The sequence below is a fragment of the Didymosphaeria variabile genome (genome assembly GCF_027946475.1).
Source record: "Didymosphaeria variabile strain IMI 356815 chromosome Unknown scaffold_8, whole genome shotgun sequence".
Lineage (NCBI taxonomy): Eukaryota > Fungi > Ascomycota > Dothideomycetes > Pleosporales > Didymosphaeriaceae > Didymosphaeria > Didymosphaeria variabile.
In genome coordinates this window covers 1823427-1847333 of record NW_026611627.1, presented here as the reverse complement: position 1 = coordinate 1847333, position 23907 = coordinate 1823427, and the positions used below count along the sequence as shown (strand labels likewise).

General features: G+C 52.5%; 10 protein-coding genes across 10 annotated transcripts; 3 read left to right on the top strand and 7 right to left on the bottom strand.

The window, feature by feature from the left end:
• Positions 1-88: 88 nt before the first annotated feature.
• On the bottom strand, positions 89-1419 carry N0V89_010850 (uncharacterized protein; the record flags this gene model as incomplete). The annotated part of the gene is made up of 4 exons (XM_056219590.1): positions 89-129; positions 184-555; positions 696-727; positions 779-1419. The coding sequence occupies 4 exons, from the start codon at positions 1417-1419 to the stop codon at positions 89-91; spliced, it is 1086 nt and encodes a 361-aa protein (XP_056066717.1).
• Positions 1420-4120: 2701 nt separating this feature from the next.
• N0V89_010849 (uncharacterized protein) lies at positions 4121-6404 on the top strand (the record flags this gene model as incomplete). The annotated part of the gene is made up of 4 exons (XM_056219589.1): positions 4121-4627; positions 4674-5277; positions 5332-5620; positions 5669-6404. The coding sequence occupies 4 exons, from the start codon at positions 4121-4123 to the stop codon at positions 6402-6404; spliced, it is 2136 nt and encodes a 711-aa protein (XP_056066716.1).
• A 232-nt stretch (positions 6405-6636) lies between these two features.
• N0V89_010848 (uncharacterized protein) lies at positions 6637-8230 on the bottom strand (the record flags this gene model as incomplete). Its single annotated transcript, XM_056219588.1, has 2 exons — positions 6637-6978; positions 7025-8230. The coding sequence occupies 2 exons, from the start codon at positions 8228-8230 to the stop codon at positions 6637-6639; spliced, it is 1548 nt and encodes a 515-aa protein (XP_056066715.1).
• Positions 8231-10680: 2450 nt separating this feature from the next.
• Positions 10681-11342, bottom strand: N0V89_010847 (uncharacterized protein; the record flags this gene model as incomplete). Its single annotated transcript, XM_056219587.1, has 2 exons — positions 10681-10715; positions 11021-11342. The coding sequence occupies 2 exons, from the start codon at positions 11340-11342 to the stop codon at positions 10681-10683; spliced, it is 357 nt and encodes a 118-aa protein (XP_056066714.1).
• Positions 11343-12378: 1036 nt separating this feature from the next.
• Positions 12379-15164, bottom strand: N0V89_010846 (uncharacterized protein; the record flags this gene model as incomplete). Its single annotated transcript, XM_056219586.1, has 2 exons — positions 12379-14931; positions 15156-15164. The coding sequence occupies 2 exons, from the start codon at positions 15162-15164 to the stop codon at positions 12379-12381; spliced, it is 2562 nt and encodes an 853-aa protein (XP_056066713.1).
• Positions 15165-15689: 525 nt separating this feature from the next.
• Positions 15690-17487, bottom strand: SRP54 (Signal recognition particle; the record flags this gene model as incomplete). Its single annotated transcript, XM_056219585.1, has 4 exons — positions 15690-16046; positions 16099-16114; positions 16167-17362; positions 17410-17487. The coding sequence occupies 4 exons, from the start codon at positions 17485-17487 to the stop codon at positions 15690-15692; spliced, it is 1647 nt and encodes a 548-aa protein (XP_056066712.1).
• Positions 17488-17702: 215 nt separating this feature from the next.
• On the top strand, positions 17703-18659 carry RRP15 (pre-60S ribosomal particles component; the record flags this gene model as incomplete). Its single annotated transcript, XM_056219584.1, has 1 exon — positions 17703-18659. The coding sequence occupies one exon, from the start codon at positions 17703-17705 to the stop codon at positions 18657-18659; it is 957 nt and encodes a 318-aa protein (XP_056066711.1).
• Positions 18660-18916: 257 nt separating this feature from the next.
• On the bottom strand, positions 18917-19410 carry YAH1 (mitochondrial matrix iron-sulfur protein; the record flags this gene model as incomplete). Its single annotated transcript, XM_056219583.1, has 2 exons — positions 18917-19265; positions 19322-19410. 2 exons carry the CDS (start codon positions 19408-19410, stop codon positions 18917-18919), a joined length of 438 nt encoding a protein of 145 aa, XP_056066710.1.
• Positions 19411-19834: 424 nt separating this feature from the next.
• Positions 19835-20932, top strand: N0V89_010842 (uncharacterized protein; the record flags this gene model as incomplete). The annotated part of the gene is made up of 1 exon (XM_056219582.1): positions 19835-20932. One exon carries the CDS (start codon positions 19835-19837, stop codon positions 20930-20932), a length of 1098 nt encoding a protein of 365 aa, XP_056066709.1.
• Positions 20933-22384: 1452 nt separating this feature from the next.
• N0V89_010841 (uncharacterized protein) lies at positions 22385-23341 on the bottom strand (the record flags this gene model as incomplete). Its single annotated transcript, XM_056219581.1, has 1 exon — positions 22385-23341. One exon carries the CDS (start codon positions 23339-23341, stop codon positions 22385-22387), a length of 957 nt encoding a protein of 318 aa, XP_056066708.1.
• Between the last annotated feature and the right edge of the window lie 566 nt (positions 23342-23907).

Here is a 23907-nt window from a genome sequence, read left to right as displayed (position 1 = left end):
TACACTCTACCAACTACATCAACTAAGTCTTGAACCATGCACGCCTAGAACGCAAACTCGTTGAAGATGGCCAATCGGTGACATCGGCTTACATCGGCATGCCCTCCATGCCAGGAAGTTCAGTGAGCCCTATCATCTCGTCTCAGTATGAAGCAAGTGCTGGTTTTGATATGGAAAACTTACAAGCGTCATGCTCCTCATTGACTCGGGAAGCAACCTTGCACTGCTTGGCATTGTCAATCGCCTGGTTCTTCAGGTCCTTGCATTTAGCGCCCATGCAGTTCGTTGCGTCCATGCCCTTCTGGAGCTCATCGTCTTGCCAGCCGAAGACGTAGTCACCGTGTTGTCCTAAACCAGTGTTATCCCCATAGCTGAGGTAGAAGGGCTGGGAGCCGTCGGTAGGCCAGAGACTCTTGTCGTTGAAGGGAGTGGTGTCCCAGACGACTTCGTACATGAGCTGGGGGATGCGAACTGGATGTGTGGAGGGGCAGCTTCCGCCTAGACTGAGGAAGTTGGCAGGGCCGCTGGTCGGGTAGGCGACATGGGCTTTGTGGTCTGGAGGATGGTTAGTGCACGAACACCGACCGAGCTCGACCTTTTGGAAGTCACGTGCGCCAAGCACACGCTTCTGAGCCAATCACAGACTGTGAGTAGATTACGTGACTGGGAAAAAGGCGACAGCCCGAGGTACTAACCTGGAGAGTCGAGATTCGTGCCATCCCAGCAGCTGGCAGGGTGTTAGTGGCTATTGTGATGGTCTCAAGCTCACGTGACTTACGTAGGGAACAGGATGTTGGAGCGGATTCCACCCTTGCAAGGTGCGGTGGGCAACTCCTGGGTGTCGAGCTTGCCGTCGGCACAGGGAGCGGCGTTGTCACCACCGAAATTAGGTCCGGTGTAGCATCGGAAGCAGTTTTGCATCTTCATCTTGGTGTCCTTCTTGCGGTTCAATGGGTCACCAACGAGCATACGGAAACCGGGCTTGAAAGCGGTTATTTTTCCTGGCGAAGCGGACACGTAGTAAACCAGGACACCACCATCGATCTTGGTACTGAAGTCGTCATTGAACTGATGTGCTGCGCCCAACTGCTTCACACGCTTGTATGTACCATTCTTGGCCTTGAAGTACATGTTCGCCGTCCAGTAGTTTGACAAATCCTTGGAGAAGGCACAGGTTGTGCATGAGGCAGTCTTGGAGACATCTCCTGTAGTCATCGACGCGTTGAAGCCATTGCCTCCAACAATCTGATGCTGATGGGTCGAAGGTATCTGACCAGGGTTGACCAAAGGATCAAGTCTGTCGATGGTCACCTGAGCACATCCGAACCTCAACATGGTGGTTCCACCCTGTCGCTTGGACAGCCAGCTGGGAGCCGCATCGGCAAGCGCCGCAAAGGCGAGAATCGAGGTCCAAAGCATAGTGAAAGAACGTATGCGAATGGTATAGGAGTGAGTGAGTGGATTGGCGAGAAGTACAAAGCGGTGCCGCGCAATTCATAAAAGAAAGGGAATGAGGGAGGTGGGTCCAGAACATGTTGCTGACGGTCAAATACCGCCGTTAGAATCACCTCGAGTGCCGAATTCTTTTGGAATGTGACTGATAGTCATGATCGCCACGGACCATACAGTGTGATGGAGCGTAGCCAATCGGCGGTGCCAATAGCAGTCAGTCCAAGACCTGCGGGCTTATCCGGCTTCGCAGTGGCCTCAGTATATGAAAGATTTGTGGGGTAAATTAACGAACATGTGTCTGTGCCACGGGGTAATATCGTGGGGCCCTTGTCAGTATATGTGCCGAAGCACCCTCGTGTTCTGGATTTTACGCGTAGAGACCATGATTGGAAGACAACAGCCGGATCCAATCTACGAGTATTCAGAGTACCAGAAAAGATGTTGCTGAGGTGATATCCTTCCTACCGCGCCGTTCGGCCGTGTAGCTGCACAATAGCCCAAGTGGGGAAACAGAGCTTTCCTGAGGTGTCTTCCTTCACTCCTGCGTTCCCTCTAGGAGTAGCACATCGTGATAGAACCTTACAGTATGCCACACTGCAACTCGAAGATGCAACGAATAACTGGAAGGGCCGCAACACGGCTCTGCAAGGGGTTCCGGTATAGATCGAAGATATACAGCAAGCAGTCAGCCGCATAGCCGGAGAACGACACTGATTGGATTATTCTCATCTATTGATGAACATGCGGCTGAAGGTATTCGGTCTTGAGGTTCCCCAATTAAATCATACAGCTCTTGTAGCGATGAGTTTTCGGTCTTTCGATGGACATCAAGATCATCCTCGCACATGCTGGAGTCGTCTGCGATAGGTGCACCAATATCATGATACCCAGGGCTATGACCGACATGTGTAGGCAGCAATGCATTCACAGAGGCCAACGGCGTGACCGTAGGTTCGTTCTCGCTAGGATCTGGGATGTGAACGTGGGCCGCGCTACGAGCTTCATCTTGCTGGTGCGTAAGACGTGCGTATCAACCGTCGCCCACGGTACCACGTATGGGCCCAATGCTTTTGATCCTCAAGCACTCAGAAGGCCCAAAGCAACTTGATCGCTAAGTGTTAAGAACTGGACTTTGCCCGACGCAGTGTGCTACAAGCCACAAGTCGAATACGACACTCTTCTTGGTCTGTTGAATAAAGAGTGGTCGATATAGATGCCAGCATCGGTAATCCCAGAGCCGAAGTAAGCGATTACCAACGATCATCTAGGTGAGAAGCTACGAAAAGGAGACAGTTTGTGAAGCACATGACTCTGTGCACTTTGTATCGTATGGCAACCTTGCCGGCGTAATACTCAGATCCAGGATCCGAGCGAGCCGACTGTGCAGGTCTCTTTCATTTCACGGACGAACGGATATTACGGATAGCTGGCGGTAGGATAGGTGGATACCAGTGAATGAAGCCCAACTGCTGACCCGATATGCGCCCGGGAGATAATAGTGGTGGCATGCTCCAGCCTTCCTGTGGCCTTTAGCACGTGCTGAGATGAACAGCGAAAGTGCATGGTGCATCGTCTAGAACGTTGCTGGTGTAAGTCAGTAGTGAGAAGCTACTGTTATCTGAACATAGCGGGTGTCGTGCGATCTGCTTTTTCCTGTGCTTCCACGAACGTTCGTCCGTAATCTCATGGAGCTTACGGGCCTATCCTTCACCTAACTTCCGGGTAGTATCCATCGTCTGAGTGGTGAGCTAGCTGCGATCATACCTTTGACCCTGACTATCGATCATGGAAGGCATTTTGTACGGGGTACCGGCATTTTAGTGGTGTACCGATGAGTGCATCGGACTAACTCTGAGCCACTGCTTTGAGCTTTGCATCGCTCTTTGATATGAAATAATGCCTTCAAGTTTCCGTCCGTATTGGGGGACGAAAGAGTATCATGCATTGCCCTACACGCTTTGCACATTGTAATATCAACTTCTGGGCGCTACATGTTCGGGTACTGTAGAAAGGATGCGTTGGTTTAGGGTCTCTGAAGGCTTTGGTCGCGCTTATGACCCGCTTGTGTAGCATGAACCTGAGGCGGTGAGTCGCGATGAAGATTGCCAGGAAGCTGTCCTCGAAAAAGTCTATAGCCCGAGTGAGCTTAGAGACTCGGGTTCCTTGGCTGCGGCTTCGTGGATTTGATATCTCTACGAACAAGTGGGGCGCACGCGATGGGGTATCAGGGGCAGTCGCGCGACGTCATCGTTCACACACTAACCGGGGCCTGGTTCTACGCGTCTGCCAACATCTCTTACCATCGCAACACCCATCTCAACACTCTATCCTCGCGCTGCTCAGGGACATGGATGAAGCATCTCATCACGTTTACGGGTGCGACGTCTGATTTGTCGCCATGGCACGGCTTCCATGCCCAACCAGGAAGGCGCCAAGCGGCCATGGCGGAACTCCAAGACTTTGCTTGACAGCCACCATGACCATCAGTCGAGTGAGGCTCGGTATAACTGTCGCGTGCGTCCATTCAAGCTCTGCCAAGGACTCGCAGCCGTAATGAAAGATTTACCACGCTTCTTAAGCTCCACGGTGACGAGATGGTAAAGCATGTTGCGCGTTGGACGTTCGGTTTGCTAAGTACCGGCACCACTTCTCACATCACGACCGCATCATGGGTCGGCTTGCTTGCTGGCTCGTCTTTGCCTCGCTGGTTTTCCCGTCTTTTGCTCAGGACGGCAATGTCACACTGGTTCCAGCAGCTGTTGGTTTCGAAGCGGACAATACCGCCTTCTACTATTCTTCGTCGCCTCGTCTCCTTGCCAATGATGGAAGTGCAGCTGATGGTGGTTTTCGTGTCTTCGCCGCGAACAAGAATTCTTCATGGCCTGAACTAGCGCATCTCAAAACAGGTCGATCCAAAGTTGCTGTCCCAGTATACGATGTTGGAGGTCGAGACGTCTTGATCACCATCGCAGCAACTGAGTCAATCGTGCGGGCCTTCGACGCCGAAACTTTTGTGGAGATAAAGCACGCAAGAAAATATCTCCTGGGCGACTGGTCGATGCTCTGCGGATGGCGAAGTGGCTTAAGCGGCAATTCGTATTTATTCCTTTTCGGAAAGAAAATGGTTGTTCAGTTGCTGGTCAGAAGCCACAACAAGCGGGTCCGGATCCTTGAGGTACGACACTTTGCTTCGCTGCTATACCGGCACTGATCATTTCAAGGTGCAAACGTTCTCGATCCCAATTGAAGGCGAGACATGCACTGTGTTTCAGGATGGGACTGTTTTCTTCTCCGCAGAGGATCAAGCACTATACTCGTTTGCAGCCTCAGAGTCTACCCAGGCGCCCGAGATCAAGACTGTCGCCGAAGATGTGCCTGTTCTCGGCTTAGCTGCCTACCACACCGGCACCAAAGACTTTCTGTTCGTTGTCGATTCGGACGCTCTCCATGTGTACGATCGTAGACTGGACCTCAAGGGCTCAGTCCAGCTCATCGGTATTTCCGATCTGTCGGTCGAAGGTGGACTTTCGATTCTCCAATCTGCTTCCGGGCCTAATCCATCTGGAACTTTGGCTTTGGCTTTCGAGGGTGAAGACGACACAGGCGTTGCTATCGGCTCGCTACAAGCGGTTCTCGCAGCTTCAAACATTCGCCCGTACACAATATTCAACCCAAGTAAAACGACTTGTCGGAAGTGCACACAGCCGATATCTGATCTATGCTCCGATAACGGCTATCGCCAACGCAACTCATGTGACTGCCTCGCGGGCTTTAGCGGTCGCCATTGCTCCAAGGTCACATGTCAGAATGGCTGCTCCGGACATGGTTCGTGTGTCGGTCCCAACACCTGCGAATGTGCAAGCGGATGGGCTGGCCCAGACTGCTCATTCGTTACTGTGAAGGCCAAGTACGAGACGGAAGCTAATGGTGGTGATGGAGACGACCCTGCAATCTGGATCCACTCTACCCGTCCTGATCAAAGCCGCATCGTGACGACCACCAAGAGTGAGGAAGGTGCTGGATTCGCCATCTTCGACCTACAGGGCAAGCTCTTGCAGCAAATGCCAAGCGAAGAACCGAACAACGTCGACGTAATCTATAACTTCACTGTGGGCGCTGAAGCGACTGATCTGACATTTGCGGCATGCCGTGGGGATAACACGCTCTGGTAACTTAGATTCCTCGGGCTACAGAGGCAAGACTGATACCTTTTTAGTCTCCTCAAGATCAACTCGACTGGTCTTCTAGAATCTGTCGAAGGCGGAGTTCAACCAACACCTGAGGACTACGAGGTCTACGGCTCCTGCACTTATCGTTCTCCAAAATCAGGTCGCCAGTACCTCTTCGTGAACAACAAGGAGGCTGAGTACCTTCAGTACGAACTGACTTCGACCGCCAACGGCACTTTGAAGACAGCTCTTGTGCGCAACTTTACTGGAGGCTCCGGTGGCCAAGTAGAAGGCTGCGTTTCAGATGAAGAGCAAGGCTACCTCTTCCTTGGGGAAGAGCCCGAAGGCCTATGGCGATATGATGCAGAGCCTGATGGCTCGTCTACCGGTCTCCAGATCGCAAAAGTCGGTGACGGAAATCTCTACGCTGATGTTGAAGGTGTTACACTAGTGCCGGCCAAGAACTCTTCGAGTGGCTATCTATTTGTCTCAAGTCAGGGACGTAGCACATATCTGGTGTACGAGAGGGCGCCACCGCATGCGTATGTGATGCAGTTCACTATCGTGGACAACAAGGAAGCGGACATTGACCATGTATCCAACACTGACGGAATCGCTGCTGTGGGTAATTCCTTGAACAACGACTTTCCAAAAGGCTTATTTGTTACACACGACGACGCCAACGAGCTCGTTGAAGGCGGAACTGCCGAGCAAGCCAGCTTCAAGCTTGTCAGCCTTGAGGAAATCTTGGGAAAAGATCGCATCGCAAGGCTAGGGTACTAGACAGTGGTTCTAAAGTGATCTATTACGTATCCTCAGCTCGAAATAATACCTGCCGATCTCACAGGTGGTCCATGTATTGACGAGAAGATTTCTCGCGGCACGTTCTAACTTGTGTTCCGGGTCCTGCACAATTGTTAACAGTGTGATCAGCTAAGTGCATCGAATCTTCCTAAGTCTATCTTCAGTCATCCTGTAGTATCGAAAAACGGGTCCGTTTCCAATGCTTCTTCCTTCACAAGTCTTTGGTGACACTCTTCCGCTTCTTCTGCCAGTCCCTCACAACATCCTGCACAAGACTATCGAACTCTCTCTGCATGTCATATCTGTCGTACGCTTTGCTGAGCTCTTTCGCTTTAGTTCTGTAGCTTGGCTCGTTGAGGATCTTTTCAACTGCTTCCTTGATCCTTTCGGCACCAGGTTCTTGCGCTTCGAGGTTGATTCCGACACCAGTGAAGTCGGCAAGCGCACCGACAACAGCTTTGTCTTGGCCTACACCGGATATGACCATGGGTATGCCAGACATCAAGCATTTCTGTACAGCCCCATAACCTCCATTGGCGACCATCACATCGACCTGTGTCCGTTAGTGTGACGCTGGTTGAAAGGGCATGCCGACTTACGAAAGGGAGAAGCTCGTCGTGTGGAATATACTTCGATACGCGCGCGTTGTCTGGTACCACTAAACCCTCAACTTCTTCAGGTTCGTAAAGATAGAACGTTGCAATTACCAACACATCGTCGCGACCTTTCAGAGCCTCCAGAGTGGGAAGGATTAGCTCCTCGGGTTTAGTCTCGACAGTCCCTTGACTGACAGCAACGATCTTCCTACCCTTCTCCTTGGCTTGTTGCAGGTCATCCCACCAAGTTGGAAGATCTGGGGTCGCACTTGACTTCTTCTGCACTTTCCTTAGAGCGCCAAAGTACCGCAGGTCAAAACCTAGGTCGGTACGGGGAAACTCGAACTCTGGGACACCCATCGTGATCAGGTGATCTGGAACGCGATTCATGCCGTCCAATATCTGCGGAAAGTCGTCTCGAGTAGATCCCATCTCCCTCAGTTTCGCCCACCACGCCTTGCTGATCTCCCATTCGTACTGATCCCCATGGCCGTCGTAAGCTCTTTGATGTATCGCTCTCGCATTCGGGCCTTGATGAGGTTTCTTGCCGGTGCGCGCAGGGTATGTATCATTAGAATGCACCAAAAGAGGCATTACACTAATGCCAATGCTGACATCCGGTTTGATACCGGGAACTCCAAGCAGGAAAGTCTGGTGCCCCGCAACAGTTTGGTCATAGAGTGAGATAAGCGGCTTATCATTGCCATACTTCTCTTTGAATTCTTTAAAGTAGGCTTGGTAGGTATTATGCGCGTCTGGCGCGCCTTCCACGATCACCTTGGTCGTAACCCAAATTTCAGCTTCCACTCCGGATGGGAGCGACATCCAGTAGGCCAGATCCTCCTCGCTCAACTTATCGTCCAGGCCTTGGAATGGATAAAAGTTAATGTTTGGATGCAGCTTATTCACAGCGTCTTCGAACACCTTCCCGCAAATGAACGTCACTGGATGCCCAAGCTCTGCCAGTGCCGCCGCAATGGCGCCCATCTTTTCGAAGTGTGATTGATGCGATACGCTGGACACCAGGAGCGGGATCTCTGATCGAGCAAATGGCCGCTCTCCAAAGTACTGAGAGAACGGTGATCCCGCTATGTAGGGTTGTATGGCATCTTCGAGGGCGCGAAACAATCCCGGAGAGTATTCTCGCAATACAACAAACGCAGCAAGCGGCGCAAAAGCGAATAGGAATAGTTTCTGAAAGAAAGTCATAACGCTGTTTTGGAGGGACAACCCAAAAGTAAGTTCGCAAAAGACTCAACAAAGACTGCGGGCCGCGGTGTATTAACGAAGTCACCTAAATGTTGCACAGAGGATCATGTAAGCCCTACTATGAGTGGGTCCGATATGCGCGTATAAATTTGAATGCCACTGGCTTGCCCGCGGCGTAGATGTCTAGTGCTTATGTGGCCAGTTGAAACATGCAGGGGTTCAAGGTTGTCAGCGGAATCTTCTCTGGGCATATGAGTCCCCCGCAGAAACCGAGACCTTCGAGCTTCGTCGATAATGTCGTCCTAGAACGTTCCATTTTCAAGTTATTTGCGTGGCATCCTGCATAACAGATATCGGCAGGCCAAAAGACTACAAGAAGTTCCACCGCCGTGCCGATCATTGTGTACTTGGGTAAATATTCACAAATTACTATCTCGTAGATCAATGATCAGCTGACAGAAAAGACCAGATCATAAAGACTAGATGCTGTCCAATACCTTTGTCCACAGAAGCTTACGCTTGGTAGCACATGACTCGTTTAGCTCGTTCCTGAGTATGCCGTCGGCAATCAAAAGCGTCCATGTATTCAATGATGGTCTAAGCGTGTACGTGTGGGTCTTCCCACTGGCGAGCACGCTGTACCATTACTTCCACAGAGATTCGTGGTTCGAATTTGACCCTCTTTCAGATCAGTTGCATCACGATCACTTCACCTTACAGCTTTTGGATGATTAAAATAAGTGGCCGGAACAACTCCATCACCATCAACTTCAAAAAGTTTGGAGCAGGCAGTCAACTCACTACCATGCAAGGTACATACAGTAAGTGACTAGCAAGAATTGATTGCTTTAGTCATCCACTTGTTGTTGTTGCCTACGCCGTTAGCCTGAACGATCTTACTACTGTGCAACACGCTTTGATGCTGTGGGGCAATTGCCGAGCAGCTATCTAGAGTTGGTTTATGCCAGCGAGATCGTATAAGATGTCCTTTTCTCATAGCCTGCCGTATAGACTAGGATATGTACTATAATTTTTAAGTTTTGAGCTTTCTGTGAACTGTATCATACGACAGTTCTTTCACGATACTTAAATAGTATAAACCTCTCGTCTAGCTATTCTAGATCTATCGATCAATCGACTAAAACAGTATAGTCTCCCTCTCTGTGCTATCTTCCAATACTAAAACAGCTGTTCGAGCTAGGTTCTACACTATGAAAGACATCTTTTAGTCTATAGGGCGCACATTAAGTAGGACTTCGTCGAGTTAAACTCGGTCTGACAGCTGTATCCTAGAAGCAAGCGTTGGAATCGCAGTAACGTATTGGCCTCTGCGACGGAGTTTTGTGAGGCCATATGTACACTGTATCTATTATCAAAGCGTGGACAGCTGAGCTGTAGAGCGTGAAACGTTTTTACAGTATCGGCAAATTGTATGTGTCGCGAGAAGTGATATAACAGTAGCTATTTTCAAATACCTGCGAGAACGACGGCATGTCGTTCGTGTGTCAACAAGCCATACACGCCACCTAGCCTTTGAAAGCTTGCATTGCATACAGTCACCATTGCCGCAGATCAAGCGTTAAGGATGATAATTCAAGACCGGCTTCCGCTACATAGACTCTGCCGCACGCACTCACGTCAATAGAGCTGCGATAAGACTTACAAGACTTCTAAAATATTCGAATTAGCCCAGGTACACCCTCAGCAGTATCTACGAGCCATCGTCAACTCAGCCAATCGCCATGGAGAAGGTGTCGTAGGTATTTCGACGCCCCAACCTGCTTCCGCTCGCAACGGAGCATATTCACAGAATATCCGCAATCTGCTCTATATGCAGGTTTTTCCTGGAGCTGCCGACCTAAATGCGATTCGAAGTATATCGCAACACCGTCTCAACCGTGACCATGTGGGCCTCCTTTAATCATGCAAGCGGGTTTTTACGAGGCGAGAGACAAGCCTACTCGGTACACGGTCCAGTGGCACGAAGAAATGAGTGACCGTTTCAACGCTCGGCTACCGCTGCCTGTCCAAATCGCTAGGTCTTTCACCCTCGTACAACTGAATTGCATCTCATATGCTTACCGAAACACCTCGACCAATTGCAGGTTCCGCAGTTCGACATACCAATGATACACGGTACTTCGATCACAGACGGCACTTGCATCCTGGACGGTATGCTCGATCGATCAATCTGCGATTGATCCTTGGGTACTTACGAAGCGGTTTTCCTCGCCCTAGCGCGTAGCCAGATCACACCTAGAGTGAGCACACAGCATCGCACCAAATATATACCTAGGAATACAACAACAATCAGTTGCAGCTTGTGGGACTTCGTACCGCACTGCCGTGATGCGATACGAGCCTGGGTTGGTCTATCACTGTCTCCACCCTCGCAACGAGATGCGGTTGCATATAAAGTTTGTCGGACGCTATGATGATAAGCCTTACGTCTAATTGGGATCGCTGCTTGATTGCTTGAGTACTACTAGGAATAGTTAAGACGGTCAATTGTAAGTTCTTCTTCGCGAGATCTTCGATAGCCTTTATGCGGTTTGTTATTCGGAATCTCCCTTCGGAAACATTGTATTGTACGAGTCGTTGCCAGCATGATGTATAAATGTAACAATGATCCAATACCTAAAAAAAAAAAAAAACCTCCAAATATTCCTCAACTAAGCGTCATACTACAGCTCCCGCTAGGCACTGGATAACTCTTATTACTAAAGCCTTCCGTCGCCAATATCATATAACTATGACTTCCCAGCCTCATTCCCAGCTTCTGCCACTCACTGAAATGCCTCCCCGTCGTGACCGTGCCATTACTCCTCGGCTCCGTCCTCACAGACCAATACTGATAAAACGTGCTCGTGCCCTGTATGGAGGGCTTATTCACGCGTTGTGATTGGAAGATATTGTAGGTCCCTTCTTCGAAGGTAAAATTGCCTTTGATGGTCCACGGCTCACCAGGCGCGAGGTCGCCGTGGTTTTCCACAATGTAGTATTCGATCAGGGGCCCGGTGGTCCAGCCGTAGACGGCGAGGTAGCCGGGGCCTATGGGGGTGTAGGCGCCGCTGTATTTGACGGTACTATTCCCGGGAGTGTCAGTGAGCATGGTGCCAAGGTTGTGATGTGGGGAGGGACAGGAGTACCGAGAACCCCCTGCGCTCCAGCCTTTGCCGCAGACGAAGCCGCCGCCTTCAGACCAGTTAGCTGTATAAGAACCGTCGTTGCCGTTGTTGCACCTATGGCTGCCGCCGCCTTCTTGCCTAGAGTTGGGGGACGTTATTTATAGGGCCATCTAGTGAAGAGATCAAAATAACAAGAGAGGAATAGGGCAAGCTGAAATGAAGTGTGCAAACAGTGTGTACAAAGTTCGGAAATTGCTTGCGCTTAGCATCCAGAACTCAAACCCCAAAATCACGTACCAGAACGACCAATAGTAGCCTTGTCGTTCGAAGAGTCGGGGTGGTGCTGTTAGCACAGCTGGGACAAAGAACGCGATCGCGAAGAGAATGGTGAAGAACATGTTGATTGATCTCGTGGTTTCTCAAAGTTGCATTTCTTGTAGGCTGCATCAACATGCAGAATTTATAATTGAGACGAAGGCTAGACCTCCACAAGCCAAGTTCAGATAAACAGTATGAACGGAGCTTCCAAGACAATCTTTAGGCTGAAGCATCGCACTTCTCTTGATTCATCTGGTCATCCTGTGGTGTTGATTCAAGTAGTATGTTGCTGACCAATGGCAGTTGAGTGATGTTGGATCATCAGATGATGGGTTACGGATGATATTGCGAGTGGCCAGATGCCGGTACACAAGCCGGCAGAAGTTGGTCGGGTATCGCCCACTTCGAGCTGCTCTCTACCGAAAGCCTGTGTGGGGTACATGGATTCTAAATTGATGAGTTCGCCACATCACAATGATGAACTGTAACAACGTGATGACGTTTTTGGAAACTGTCTTATCGGAAAAGGTGAGAAAAGATGTTATTTCGACAGCACGCGGGAAGCATCCAGATCAGATCAAGGAAAGAAATATTCATATTCGAATTCACAAATTACGTCATATCCAATTCATACCATACATAATACCGCCTGAACGATATTCGAATCCCCATGTTCGTTTCTACCTCTCATGCATCACCCCTCTACACACACTGATCTCTCATCAATACCTCATCACACAGCCCATCATCACACAGCTTATCGCACTTGGCTCCCGGGTAAACATACACATACGGCTGGCCGGACACCTTGAACTGCTTGCTGAAGTCCTTGTTCGAGCTGTCGTTGAGCTTGTAGCCAGCGCGGCAGGCGCAGTAGTACTTGCTTCCACCGGCAGTCGTGCATCCGCTAGATTCGTGGTCGCACAGATTCTCGGCGGGGTTAAACGGATTGCACTGCTTAGGGCAGACGCCAGCGAGGGTCGAACCGGTGAAGGTGTCACCTGAGTCTTCCTTGCCAGCAGGGAGGCCACCTTTACCAGCTTCGCCGGTGGCTCCGGGGGAGTCTCCACCCTTGGCTTTGGTAGCAAGGGCTTCGTCTTCCTTTTCCGAGGCGAGGGTCACAAAGGTTGTAGGAGCAGCAAAGTCGGGAGTTCCGGTGGCAGATTCGGTCGGAGCGCCGGTGGGCTGGCCACCAAGTCCAGTCTCGCTCGGTTTACCGGAGGAAGCGCCAGAAGGCTTGCTGCCCTTCTTGTTCTTGCAGCTCTTGGGACACTTGCCCTTGGACTTCTTCTTCTTCTTCTTCTTTCCCTTGGCGCTGTCATTCTCGCTGCCACTTGACGTGCCACTGCTGTCCTTGGCTCCACTCGAAACGGCTGTGATGTTCTTGGCGCTGTCGGGAGAGCCGGACTCCTTGGGTTTCTGCAAGTCATTCAACCAGTCGGGAAGGGTACTTCCGGAAACACCGTCCCCACTGTCAGCAGCATTGTCAGGAGCGTTGTCAGCAGCATTGTCAGCAGCATTGCCTCCACCGCGTTGACCCTTTGAAGCCTTCTGTAACTGATCCGATATCTCCTTGTCATTCTGAGAAGAGCCGTCTGAGCTGGAATCCTTGTCTTGGCCTTGTCCTTCAGAAGGCTTGTCTTGGCCTTGGCCTTGAGAGCCCTTAATATCATTGCTGCTTTCGGAGGTGTCATCGGTCTTCTTCGACGGCCATTTGAACCCAGAGAAACCGCCAGAGGATGGTGCGGCATCGGCAACCTCACGCTTGTAGTCGGAGGTGTAGACAACGTTGTCGTCAACGGTGACAGCGATACGGTGAGGCGTCTTGCTAGTTTTCTTAGCCTTCTTCTTCTTGTGCTTTGTCTTTCCGCCAGTCTCTTTGGCGTGCATGGCGGAGGTTGTGTTTGATGAGTGATCGTGGGAGGATCGTTCGGGAGAGCTAGTGCCGTCGTCCTCAAGGCACCATTCAGGACATTCCTCGTCAGAGTCATCGCCAGATTGGTCTGGTCCGTTGCCCTTCGTCGGTTTCTTGCCATGGCTCTTGCTCTGCCCGTTGGGGCCATTGCCGTAATCTTCACCGTCATACTGCGTGGTATCTTCGACGTCGCCGCCAGGGCTGGGGTCCTTAGGATCTTGGCCGGGACGTCGGCCATGAGGACCCTTGCCTTGATCCTCTGCATCGTATTGGGTGTCGTCGTCGCCATCATAGCCTGATGGGCCGATCGGAGGCTTCTGCGGGATAAAAGGCCCATCATTCGCACCGGTGAAAGGATCGTAAGGTGAAACATCAGCTAATGGCTGGACAGCAGTAGCTCCAACGGCTCCAGGGTCTCCGCCAGCTGGCGGTGGTAGACCGGGGTCGACAGTGTCCAGAGCCTGGACAGAGCCATCAGCTGGGGCTGCTGCTGGAATAGGAGTCCCATCGCCAGGGGCGGGAAGAGCTGGAACGACGCCCTCGTTTGGAAGTGGCGGTTGAGCTGCAGGGACATCCACGGCGTTGTTGATAGGAAGAGTCGTGTCCACTGCGGCCGGGTCGCCAACTGCAAATCCAGAGACTGGCAGGTCATTCGCGTTAGGGAGTGGAGCAGGGAGGTTTGGGGTAACGGTCTCGCCGTTGTTGGCCAGCAAAGCTGCGTCTGCGGCAGGAGGCGTCGCAGGGTTCGGCTCGACGACGGGAGCCGCTGCATCGCTTACGGGGGTGTCGTTGACGCTGGCTTCCGCCGGAGCTGGAGCAACCACCGGGGCGGGTGCTGGAGCAACAACAGGGGCGGGTGCAGGAGCAGCTTCCACTCCAACGGTAGGATCATCGAGCGACACAGGGGTCAATGCGTCGCTCACGTCCTGTGACTGCACTTCAGGTACGGAGAGCGACCCGAAGCCACCAAGCCCGAGGGCGATTGCGGAAGTCGCCGCCAGCCCCGGTCCAACGGGGGGGATGACGGGGAGTCCCAACGCAGACGCAACGGGCAACCCTCGGATCGCAGAAGAGACAACAGCCGCGAGCGCGCCGATGCCCGCAGCTGAGGGTACAACGGAGGAGACGATCTGAGTTGCCGCAGCGAGCACAACATCGTCTGTGCCTGGAGGGATCACGGCGTTGGCTGTTAGTACCGCGCTGGACGGTCCCGTTGCGGAAGAGAGAGCGGAGAAGGCTACACCTGGAGGCAACGTGCTACCGTTGTCCACGTAGATGTCCACAACCTGCGCGGATGTTGGAGATTCGATGACATCTGCCCCAAATTGTGCCTTTGCAGCCTGCAAGAGCAGAGCTCCGGCCGCGTAAGCCTTCATGGTGGCCCGCCGTCAAAGAGAGACAAAAGGAGGGACACGGCCTATCCAAAAGAACGTGTGGCCGGAAACGAGTGACGGAAAGGATTGAAGGCCTAGACATCGTGTGAGACTGTCGCCTTCTCTAGTTATAGGTGAGATTCCCTGTGTTGAATTCTTTGCATCACAACAACCCTTCAGGAAGTGGTCACTAGCTTCATCGAGACGCCAGGGCAGGTGCTGTTGCCGAGCTCGTAAAAGCACTGGTTGGTTACAATGGCGGTTGTCATGTTCACTTGCTGGCATGTTGATCTGATTGCGTGTGCTGCCTTCTAGCTCATTCTTGACAGCGGAATGTGGACGTCCAAAACAATCAGCGCGCGTCATTGGCGAACAGCGGCAAGCCTGAGACAGGTGCGGCGGGCCATGCAGGTGCGGAAAGCTGCGAAGTAGCGCCGTAGAGCAGTTATCTTTGTATGATTAGCAAACTGTGGGGTACATGACGCTGTGTACATACATGGGACACATGGAATCGGAAATGGCGTCCTGTATAAGCAGCCATGTGCCCTCACGATATACTTCCAGATTTCGAACAAATCGCATGCTGTTTCGCATATTGTTACTGTTTCAAAGTGAGATAATCATCTTCATAGTATTGAAGACTCACCAATGCCAAGCGAACGACCCGAACGCCGTGGCTATGCATACAAACAGAACGACCTCCAACCTACATCGATGCCGTACAACTACCGCCTTCCTTTGCCGCTGCCGCTACCTCCCATACCGCCCATACCAGGGAAACCACCGCCACCCATGCCACCCATCATGTTCGCAAGGGCAGACATATCGGGCATGCCGCCTCCTCCTCGTCCACCGCCACCCATCATATTCGCAAGGGCAGACATATCAGGCATGCCACCGCCGCCTCTTCCTCCACCACCAAGCATCTTCATCATAGAAGCCATATCGGGCATGCCTCCTCCGCCACCCATGCCGCCTTGGCCCATACTGGCCATCCGCTTTTGCATGGCAGCGAGCTGTTGTGCCTTGTTTCCTCCGCCCATGGCACCCTGAGCTTTTTGCATATTCTTCAAACCTCCTCCCTGTAATAAAATTAGCTGAAAGGTAAGAAGGACCTGGGAGGATATTCCGAACCATTTTTTTGGCCATGCTGAGTAACCAAATTAGCTGTGATGTATTCATATCGTAGCAAAGTAACATACCCTGCCATCATCTTGTGCTGAGTAAGAAGCTCTTCTACTTCGCGCACAGACGTGCCCGAACCACGTGCTATGCGTGTCATACGTTCCGGTTGCTCGATGAACATCTTGCCGTCAGAATCAAGCTCCTTCTCATTCATGCTGTCGCAGATGTAAATCATGCGCTTGAGCTTCAAACTGCCTTCTTCATCGTCCATACCGTTCATCATGCCGCTCAGTCCAGGAATCATGCCCGCCATTTTCGAAAGCGGGCCCATCTTCATGATATTGGACAGTTGATCTCGCAGATCCTTGATAGTGAAGATGCCTTGGGTGATATGCTTCATGGTATCTTTCTGGTCGAGCTTGAGTGACTGCACGTGTTCGACAAGGCCACCGATGTCACCCATGCCAAGTAGTTTCGAAACGAAAGGCTCAGGACTGAAGCGCTCTAGATCCAGCATATGCTCTCCGGTACCGAGGAACACGATAGGCGTATGTGTTGCTGCAACGGCCGAGATAGCACCACCCCCTGCTGCTGCACCGTCCGTTTTGGTAAGAATGATAGCTCCGAAGTCTGCCGCCTCTTTGAATGCACGTGACTGTGCTTCTGCTGCCTGACCGATTGTCGAGTCGAGAACCATAATAGTCTGATCGGGCTGCACAGCTTCCTGGATCTGCATCATCTCATCAAAAAGGTCCTTCTCTTGCCTGTGACGGCCAGAGGTATCCACAATGATGATCTCAAAGCGCTCCTTTTTGAACTTGTCCACACCTTCTCTTGCAACGGCGACAGGATCCGTCTGTGTATGGCTTCCGAAGTACGGGATCTTCGCTCGTATCGCATTCTGCTTCAATTGATCGAAAGCACCAGCACGGAAGGTGTCCGCGCAAACCAGACACGCCTTGAATCCTCGCGCAGAATACCACCGCGCCAGCTTCGTACACGATGTCGTTTTACCCGAACCCTGCAAACCCACAAACATGATGACGTTCGGCTTTCCTTTTCGCGGCTTGAAGGGTTCGGCGTGCGGGTCGACGAGTTTAACAAGTTCGTCGTAAACCGCTTTCTGGATGAGGCGCTTCTTATTCACGCCGGGCGAGAGGTGTTTGAAGTCAACCGAGCGTTTTATGGAGTTCCGAAGGTTCATCACGAGCTTCACGTTAACGTCTGCTTCTACGAGAGCGTTGGAAATCTCCTTGACCATGGCGTCGAAGGCCTGCGATTATTAGCCACGGTGCCGCTGTTTTTACCATGGATGCGCACCTTCTCATCGAGGTTGGGAGACCTCGTGAGGTCTGAGACGGCGGCATTGATGCGCCGCCCAAGATCCTGAAGCACCATGGCGGCGGCTGTGCTGTAGTATGCGGGTTGAGGTAAACGGTAGGGGCTGACGGTGTGTGCAGTCGGACTGCAGTGGGGGTCCTCAGATGGCAGCTGCGGGGCTCGTCCCTTCCGCTTGTGAGCTTGGCGACGGCGAAGAAAGCGCCGATCTCCAAATTTATTTTCTCGACTCCAACCTCAGGACAACATCAAACACACCCAACTACCTCCACACAATGCCGAACACGAGCTTGAAGCGAAGACGGACAGAAGACCGCATGCGCGGGAAAGTGCCGAAAAAGGACAAGCCCAAGATCAAGCGCCAGAAATTCTATCACAGCTCCAGCGAGGACGAATCCGACGATGAGGGCGCTGCACGAGATGCGCCGCGAGAAGTGAAGAAGCTGAAGGAACCAACTCCTGAGTTTGAGCCGGAGGCAGGCTCTGCAAATGCCCTTCCAATCAAGGAGAGGACTGCACCTGCACCTGCACCTGCAGCCAAGAAATCAGCATTGAAGAAGACGGCGCAGCCAGCACCGTTGGAAGCCGGTGATGACTTCGACGATGTGGCCTCCAGCGACGACGCCGAAGACTCTGAGCCGGAAGATCGTGAACTAGCGATTGACTCCGATGCCGACGACTCAGACGCTTCAGACGACACATCGATATCAGAGGTGTCGACCAACAATCCTGCGCGCAAAGTGCGGAAACGAAACGACCCCGAAGCCTTCGCGACATCCATCTCCAAGATCCTCAATACAAAACTCACATCACAAAAGCGGTCCGAGCCTATTCTTTCGCGGTCAAAGTCCGCGCAAGAAGCAAACAGGACGCTGTCCGACCAGAAGTTGACGCATGCAGCGAACAAGAAACTGCTAGCGGAGAAGAAAGCTGCGCAAGAGAAGGGCCGTGTGAAGGATGTGCTGGGTTTGAATGACCCGAGCGTCAGTACGGCGGCGACGACGGCGAAGGAAAAGGAGCTTCGCAGGACGGCGCAGAAGGGTGTTATCAAGCTTTTTAACGCGGTGCGCGCGGCTCAAGTCAAGGGTGAGCAGGCGGAGAGAGAGGCGCGCGAGAAGGGAGTGGTTGGCTTGGGCAAGCGCGAAGAGCAGGTGAAAGAGTTGAGTAAGCAAGGCTTCCTGGATATGATCACCGGCGGCGCAAAGCAAAAAGAAGGAAGCGTTGAAATTTAATTCTGTTTGAGCGAGGTGGAATCGAAATCATAATGGCTACTTCATCCGTCTAATGCCCCAGGAGGTGCCGTTTTCCCGTAACGCCTGTGTGATGTCCCGTATATTACATGTAATGTTCCAGTCCGTACATATCTTTCCAAATACCAGGGCCACGTTTTCCACTTGCCGGATACTGGGCTAATATACAAGAGGTCGCCTACACAATACAAGCCTCGCGCGTGTTTTTCTTCCTTTCTCTCTAGCCTATCATGACCTACTTATTTGCTCTCAAAATCACTCGCCTGCAAGTTCCTCGTCATACTCGGCAGCCTCACCACCAACCCATCTAGCTCCTTGCTCATCTTGACCTGGCACCCCAGTCGACTCGTCTCCTGCAGACCAAACGCCAAATCCAGCATGTCGTTCTCATCATCATCCGGTTCCTCCATCTTATTGTACATGTCCTCGGATTCGACGATGACATGGCAGGTGGAGCAGGCGCAAGAGCCGCCACAGGCGCCTTCCATCTCGAGGTCGTTTTCTTGCGCGATGTCGAGGAGGTTGTCGCCGTCAGCAACTTCGAAGGTGAAAGATTCGCCTTCTTTGGTTATGAATGTTACATGGCGCCTATACACAAGTCAGTATCAAATTACCGGACGTTATGTAGAATGTGCGAGGCATACTCTTCACCCGGCTTGGGCGGGTCGAGGTGGTTGTGCTGCGAGATGGGGGTTGAGGAGAATCTCCGTCGATTCCGCGCAAAGGAGTGCATTGCGATATTGTGAAGGTTACATTGTGACTCCTGAGGCGTTTGTACTCTACATGACTTTTGCATGTAGAGGCTGCTTCGTCGCGACGAAAAGTTCCGCCTCTGTGATGACAGTGACATCCGAAGCATTCCTTTCTCGCTCTTCAGCGCACGGGAAAGCGCGGCCCGCCATTGGAGACCGCCAGCCATCGCGCCGGCTTCGAATACCGATAAATGAATGAAAATGGTGTTGTGGGCAAAACAGCTCGGAGCGAAGCACTTCGTTTTCGTGCTTCCGAACTTCGTGCAACTTGGGAAGCACGGACCAGGCCCAATGGACCTAGAAGTGTGGATCAACGTCACGACGACCCATGCAACCGTCTCCACGCCCCGGTGGGAGAACACCACTGCCAGCTCCCCTATTATTCCTGCACACAACAAACACGCTATGGCGACCTCGCGTGACGCCCCGAATCCGCTGCGGCCCTACTACATCCCGCCGTCGATCGGCCTGCCGCCAGACCTGCCGCAGAATAATTCATCCTCGCCCGCCGGGCCGTCGTACACTTCGCGCACCCCCAAACCGAGCTTTGGCAGCCAGGCCCGCGATATCCTGTCTGATCTCGACTACGACTCGTACTTCGCTGATAGCTCCCCAAGCGTGGCGGACCACGCGAAGAAGCTGCTAGATCAGGCGCTATGGAACTACACGTCGGTGCTGTTGGCTCAACCCTTTGAGGTCGCGAAGACGCTGCTGCAAATCCATCAGGCCCAAGGACAGGCGCCGCCTGGCTTACAATTGAATGGAGATGAGATCAAGAGCCGGCCAAATTCCTTCGCTAGTGGAAAATTTGAGGATTACCCTTCGGACGAGTCGGATGAAGACTCACCGGGCTACTTCACGAGCACGGCGCCCTCGATACACAGCCCGACCTATGGGCGCGGTGCCTCACGGTCCAGAAGTCCGCAGAAGAGACGGCATCCAAGAAGCCGGTCACGAGACACCACGCCTACACGCGCAACCCCGATTGCACCGCGAAAGCTGGAGCTCAGGAAAGCAGACTCGCTTCTCGAAGTGATAGCACAACTCTGGCAGAAAGAGTCAGCATGGGGCGTGTGGAAAGGCACAAACGTCACTTTCATATACAACTTCCTACTCAAGACGACCGAAAGCTGGACGCGCAGCATGCTCTCTGCGCTCCTCAACCTGCCAGACCCCGGCCTCATGGGCACCAGCGCAAGCGGCATCGGCGGCCTCGACATCATAGACAGCCCGTCACCTCTGACGTCTCTCGGTGTAGCCGTAGCGGCTACCGCCATTGCGGCGACCCTCCTCGCCCCGCTCGACCTCATCCGCACCCGCCTCATCGTCACGCCCACCTCCGCCCCACCACGCACCATCTACCCCTCGCTCTCCCTCCTCCCCAGCTTCACCATCCCCTCAAACCTCCTCCCCGCCACCATCCTCCACGCCACAGTTCCCACCCTCGTCTCTTCATCCACCCCCTCTTCCTCCGCACATTCCTCTCCGTTGACCCCATCGTAACACCCACCGCCTACTCCTTCTCCACCTTCATATCCTCCACTGCAGAGCTCTTCCTTCGCCTCCCGCTCGAAACCGTCTTGCGCCGCGGCCAGGTCGCCGTCCTGCAGGACCACGAGAACGAGCGCTTAGCCGCAGAGTACAGGCACCTTCCCGACTCCTCTTCCTCATCCCGCGCGCTGAAATCCCCGGTGTACGGTATGGAGAATGAAAATCCCGCGATGCGGAGTTTCCACACTATTGTGGAGCCTGGGCAGTACAGGGGCGTGCTGGGGACGATGTGGTTCATTGTTAGGGATGAGGGTGTGCAGGTTGTTGGGCCGGCAGCGGCGAAGGGTAAGGCTGCGGCGAGCTTCTCGTCGAGGACAAGGATACGGAAGGGGCAGGGTATGAATGGGCTGTGGAGGGGTGGAGAGTGGGATTCTGGGGTTAGTGGGTGTGTGGGGAGCTGCTGCGTTGGGCGGCGGTGGTGGTGAGTTTTAAGGATCGCGTGGTTGTTCAGGACGCGTGATGTTCTCCGAGGGAGAGGTGATTTGCTTCGTGTTTATGATATCCCCGCTTTCTCATTTTTCGGCTCACTCGGCAATGGTGGGAGTTCGGATTGTATAAAAAGACAGGTGTGTGTATGTATACAAATACAGTGTTGTAGATCTTCCACATATACGGGGAATATGGAATTTATTTCGTCCCTTGACTATCCCTGATCCTACTCCTCGAAACTACTGTCTAAATTTACATATATATACCACCGCGGAGTACAAATGCTTCACTTAAAACGAATACTCTGGATTCAGCTTGTCGGCCACGGTTGGTGAGAGGGGAATAATTGACATGTGCGCCAGGTATAGGTATTTCCTTATGAGAAAAGAGAAAGCTTTGAAATTCTTTCTGCAGGCGTCGATTCGGACCTTACAATTTCATACATGACGCTCGATTTTGAAGAGCATTAGTTTCGCAGTGTTAGCTTGTTTGTGGTATACTGAGGGGCACGCTGGATGCTACTGCACGGCAAATTGTCCGGAGATCGGATCAGTGCTGCGGACGTTTTGACTATGCCATGTTGACACACTAGAAGGTTAATACTCGTTAGAAGCGTCCTGGGAAAAAATTGGTGTCGGTGAGCAACGTAGCGAATACAGTAAAGGTTTTGAAGTAGATGCATCGCTGTGATTTTGTGGGAGATTCAATCAATATGATGCTGTAGTCAGGTCTGCCATCACTCGTCACGTTTCGGCTCTTCGGAGTCCATTGGAACGCTCTCAATGCAAGGACAATCATACAATGAGCACGCGGGCGCAAGTTTGCAGATGGGATCGTCGACGCAAGTAGGTTGTCTGGCTCCGTGTTTATACAACTACGGCTACTACGTATGTGTAGGATATCGCCTTATCGTAAAGGATTTCCGACCAGTCGTAGGAGATCTTCCACATGCCACCGAGCGTCAACATACGAATTCTATGCCTTGTTGGCACCGAAGTTATCCACGGGGGCATCATCCTTAACGCTCTCCCAGATCTTATTGATTCCCTCTACCGCCTTTGAGCTCACACCACCCTTTGTCAACCAACCGGCTGTCTGCTCGATCTGGCTAATTTTGCTCGCACCGAAAATGACTGCGTCCCCAAGATCCGCTTTGAGCGCAGAGTTGTACCCGACCCAGCGGTACGCCAGCTCCGCCTTGCTCACGCCCTCCGCCTCCGCAATTGCATTCCACTCGCCTAGGGCCGCGCGAAGAGACGGCTTGTCGTACAGCCGCGAGTACATGCCACCAATGGCCTGTTGATTGAAGCGGCCAGCGCCGGCGTCGAGATCCGCCGGCGTCTTAGTCAGAAACCCGCCTGCGAGTGGGGAGTAGGCGTAGAACGCGATGTTCAGCTTGCGGAGAGTAGGAAAGAGAATATTCTCTAGATGCCTAGCAACAGGAGAATAATTGCCTTGGTAGACAGTCGGCTTGACGTAGCCCTTCTTGCTCGCGATGTCGTATGCCTCCTGCACCTGCTCGGGCGTGAAGTTAGACAGGCCGAAGCGCTTGAACCAGCCCTTCTTGTATGCTTCATTAATGCCCTCCAGCGTCTCGTTGACGTCGATAGTATCGTCTGGCGCATGGATGTACAGAATGTCAACTTGGTCTACGTTCAACTTCTTTAGGCTGTCTTCCACGTCCTGGATAACGCGGTCCTTGGTTATGGTGCCCTTCTCGAAGCCGCCCTTGAGTTTGGTGTCGATGATGAAGTTCTTGCGGGCGTCGAGCTTGCCGATGGCCTCCTCAGAGCCTCCGTAGAGGCGAGCTGTGTCGATAACTTTTACGCCGGCCTTCTGAAGGACTTCCAGAGCCTCTGCTTGCACCTTGGGGTCGGCGTAGGGGCCATTAGGGAAGGCGGCGCCGCCGAACACGGATTTGATTTTCGACATGTTTGCTTGTTTTAGCTCTTTTGGGTGGGTAGATGGGGAAATGAAGAAGTAGTGATTCTTTGAGAGGGGAGGCAGTATGATGAGGTCAGTGGAAAGAAGCAGCTCGCGCGATACAAATAGCAAGTTCGATCCCCGCCCTGCCTGCCTGCTACGTAACCACCGTGTAAGGGTCAATGATGCTACCCCAATGCTGAATCGTCTCGTAAACGCCCCGCAGCCGTAACGCCCCACCGCAGTCTCCTAAAAGCCGATACCTCCACTTAGGTGATTAGGACCAAGTCGGCCTAATCCTACAGTCTGGTATGCGAAAACATGTGCAGTTTCTTAGCCTAGCCAAACGCGTTAGAGCGCTTCGGAGGTATCCCTGCGATTCGCCAGTTCGTGGGTCTCGGCTTATAAATGCGGCTACGCAAGTGTCTCGAATCAGGTCGAATGGTTTCTTGAAAGTTCTGAGATGTGCTATTGTTCACGTTATCAAGGAGGACTGCGGCTAAACTATCGGCCGCATCGGAATGGATGAAAGCTTGTGGCGTGGTGTCTCGCTACACGAAGGTGTGCCCGTACAA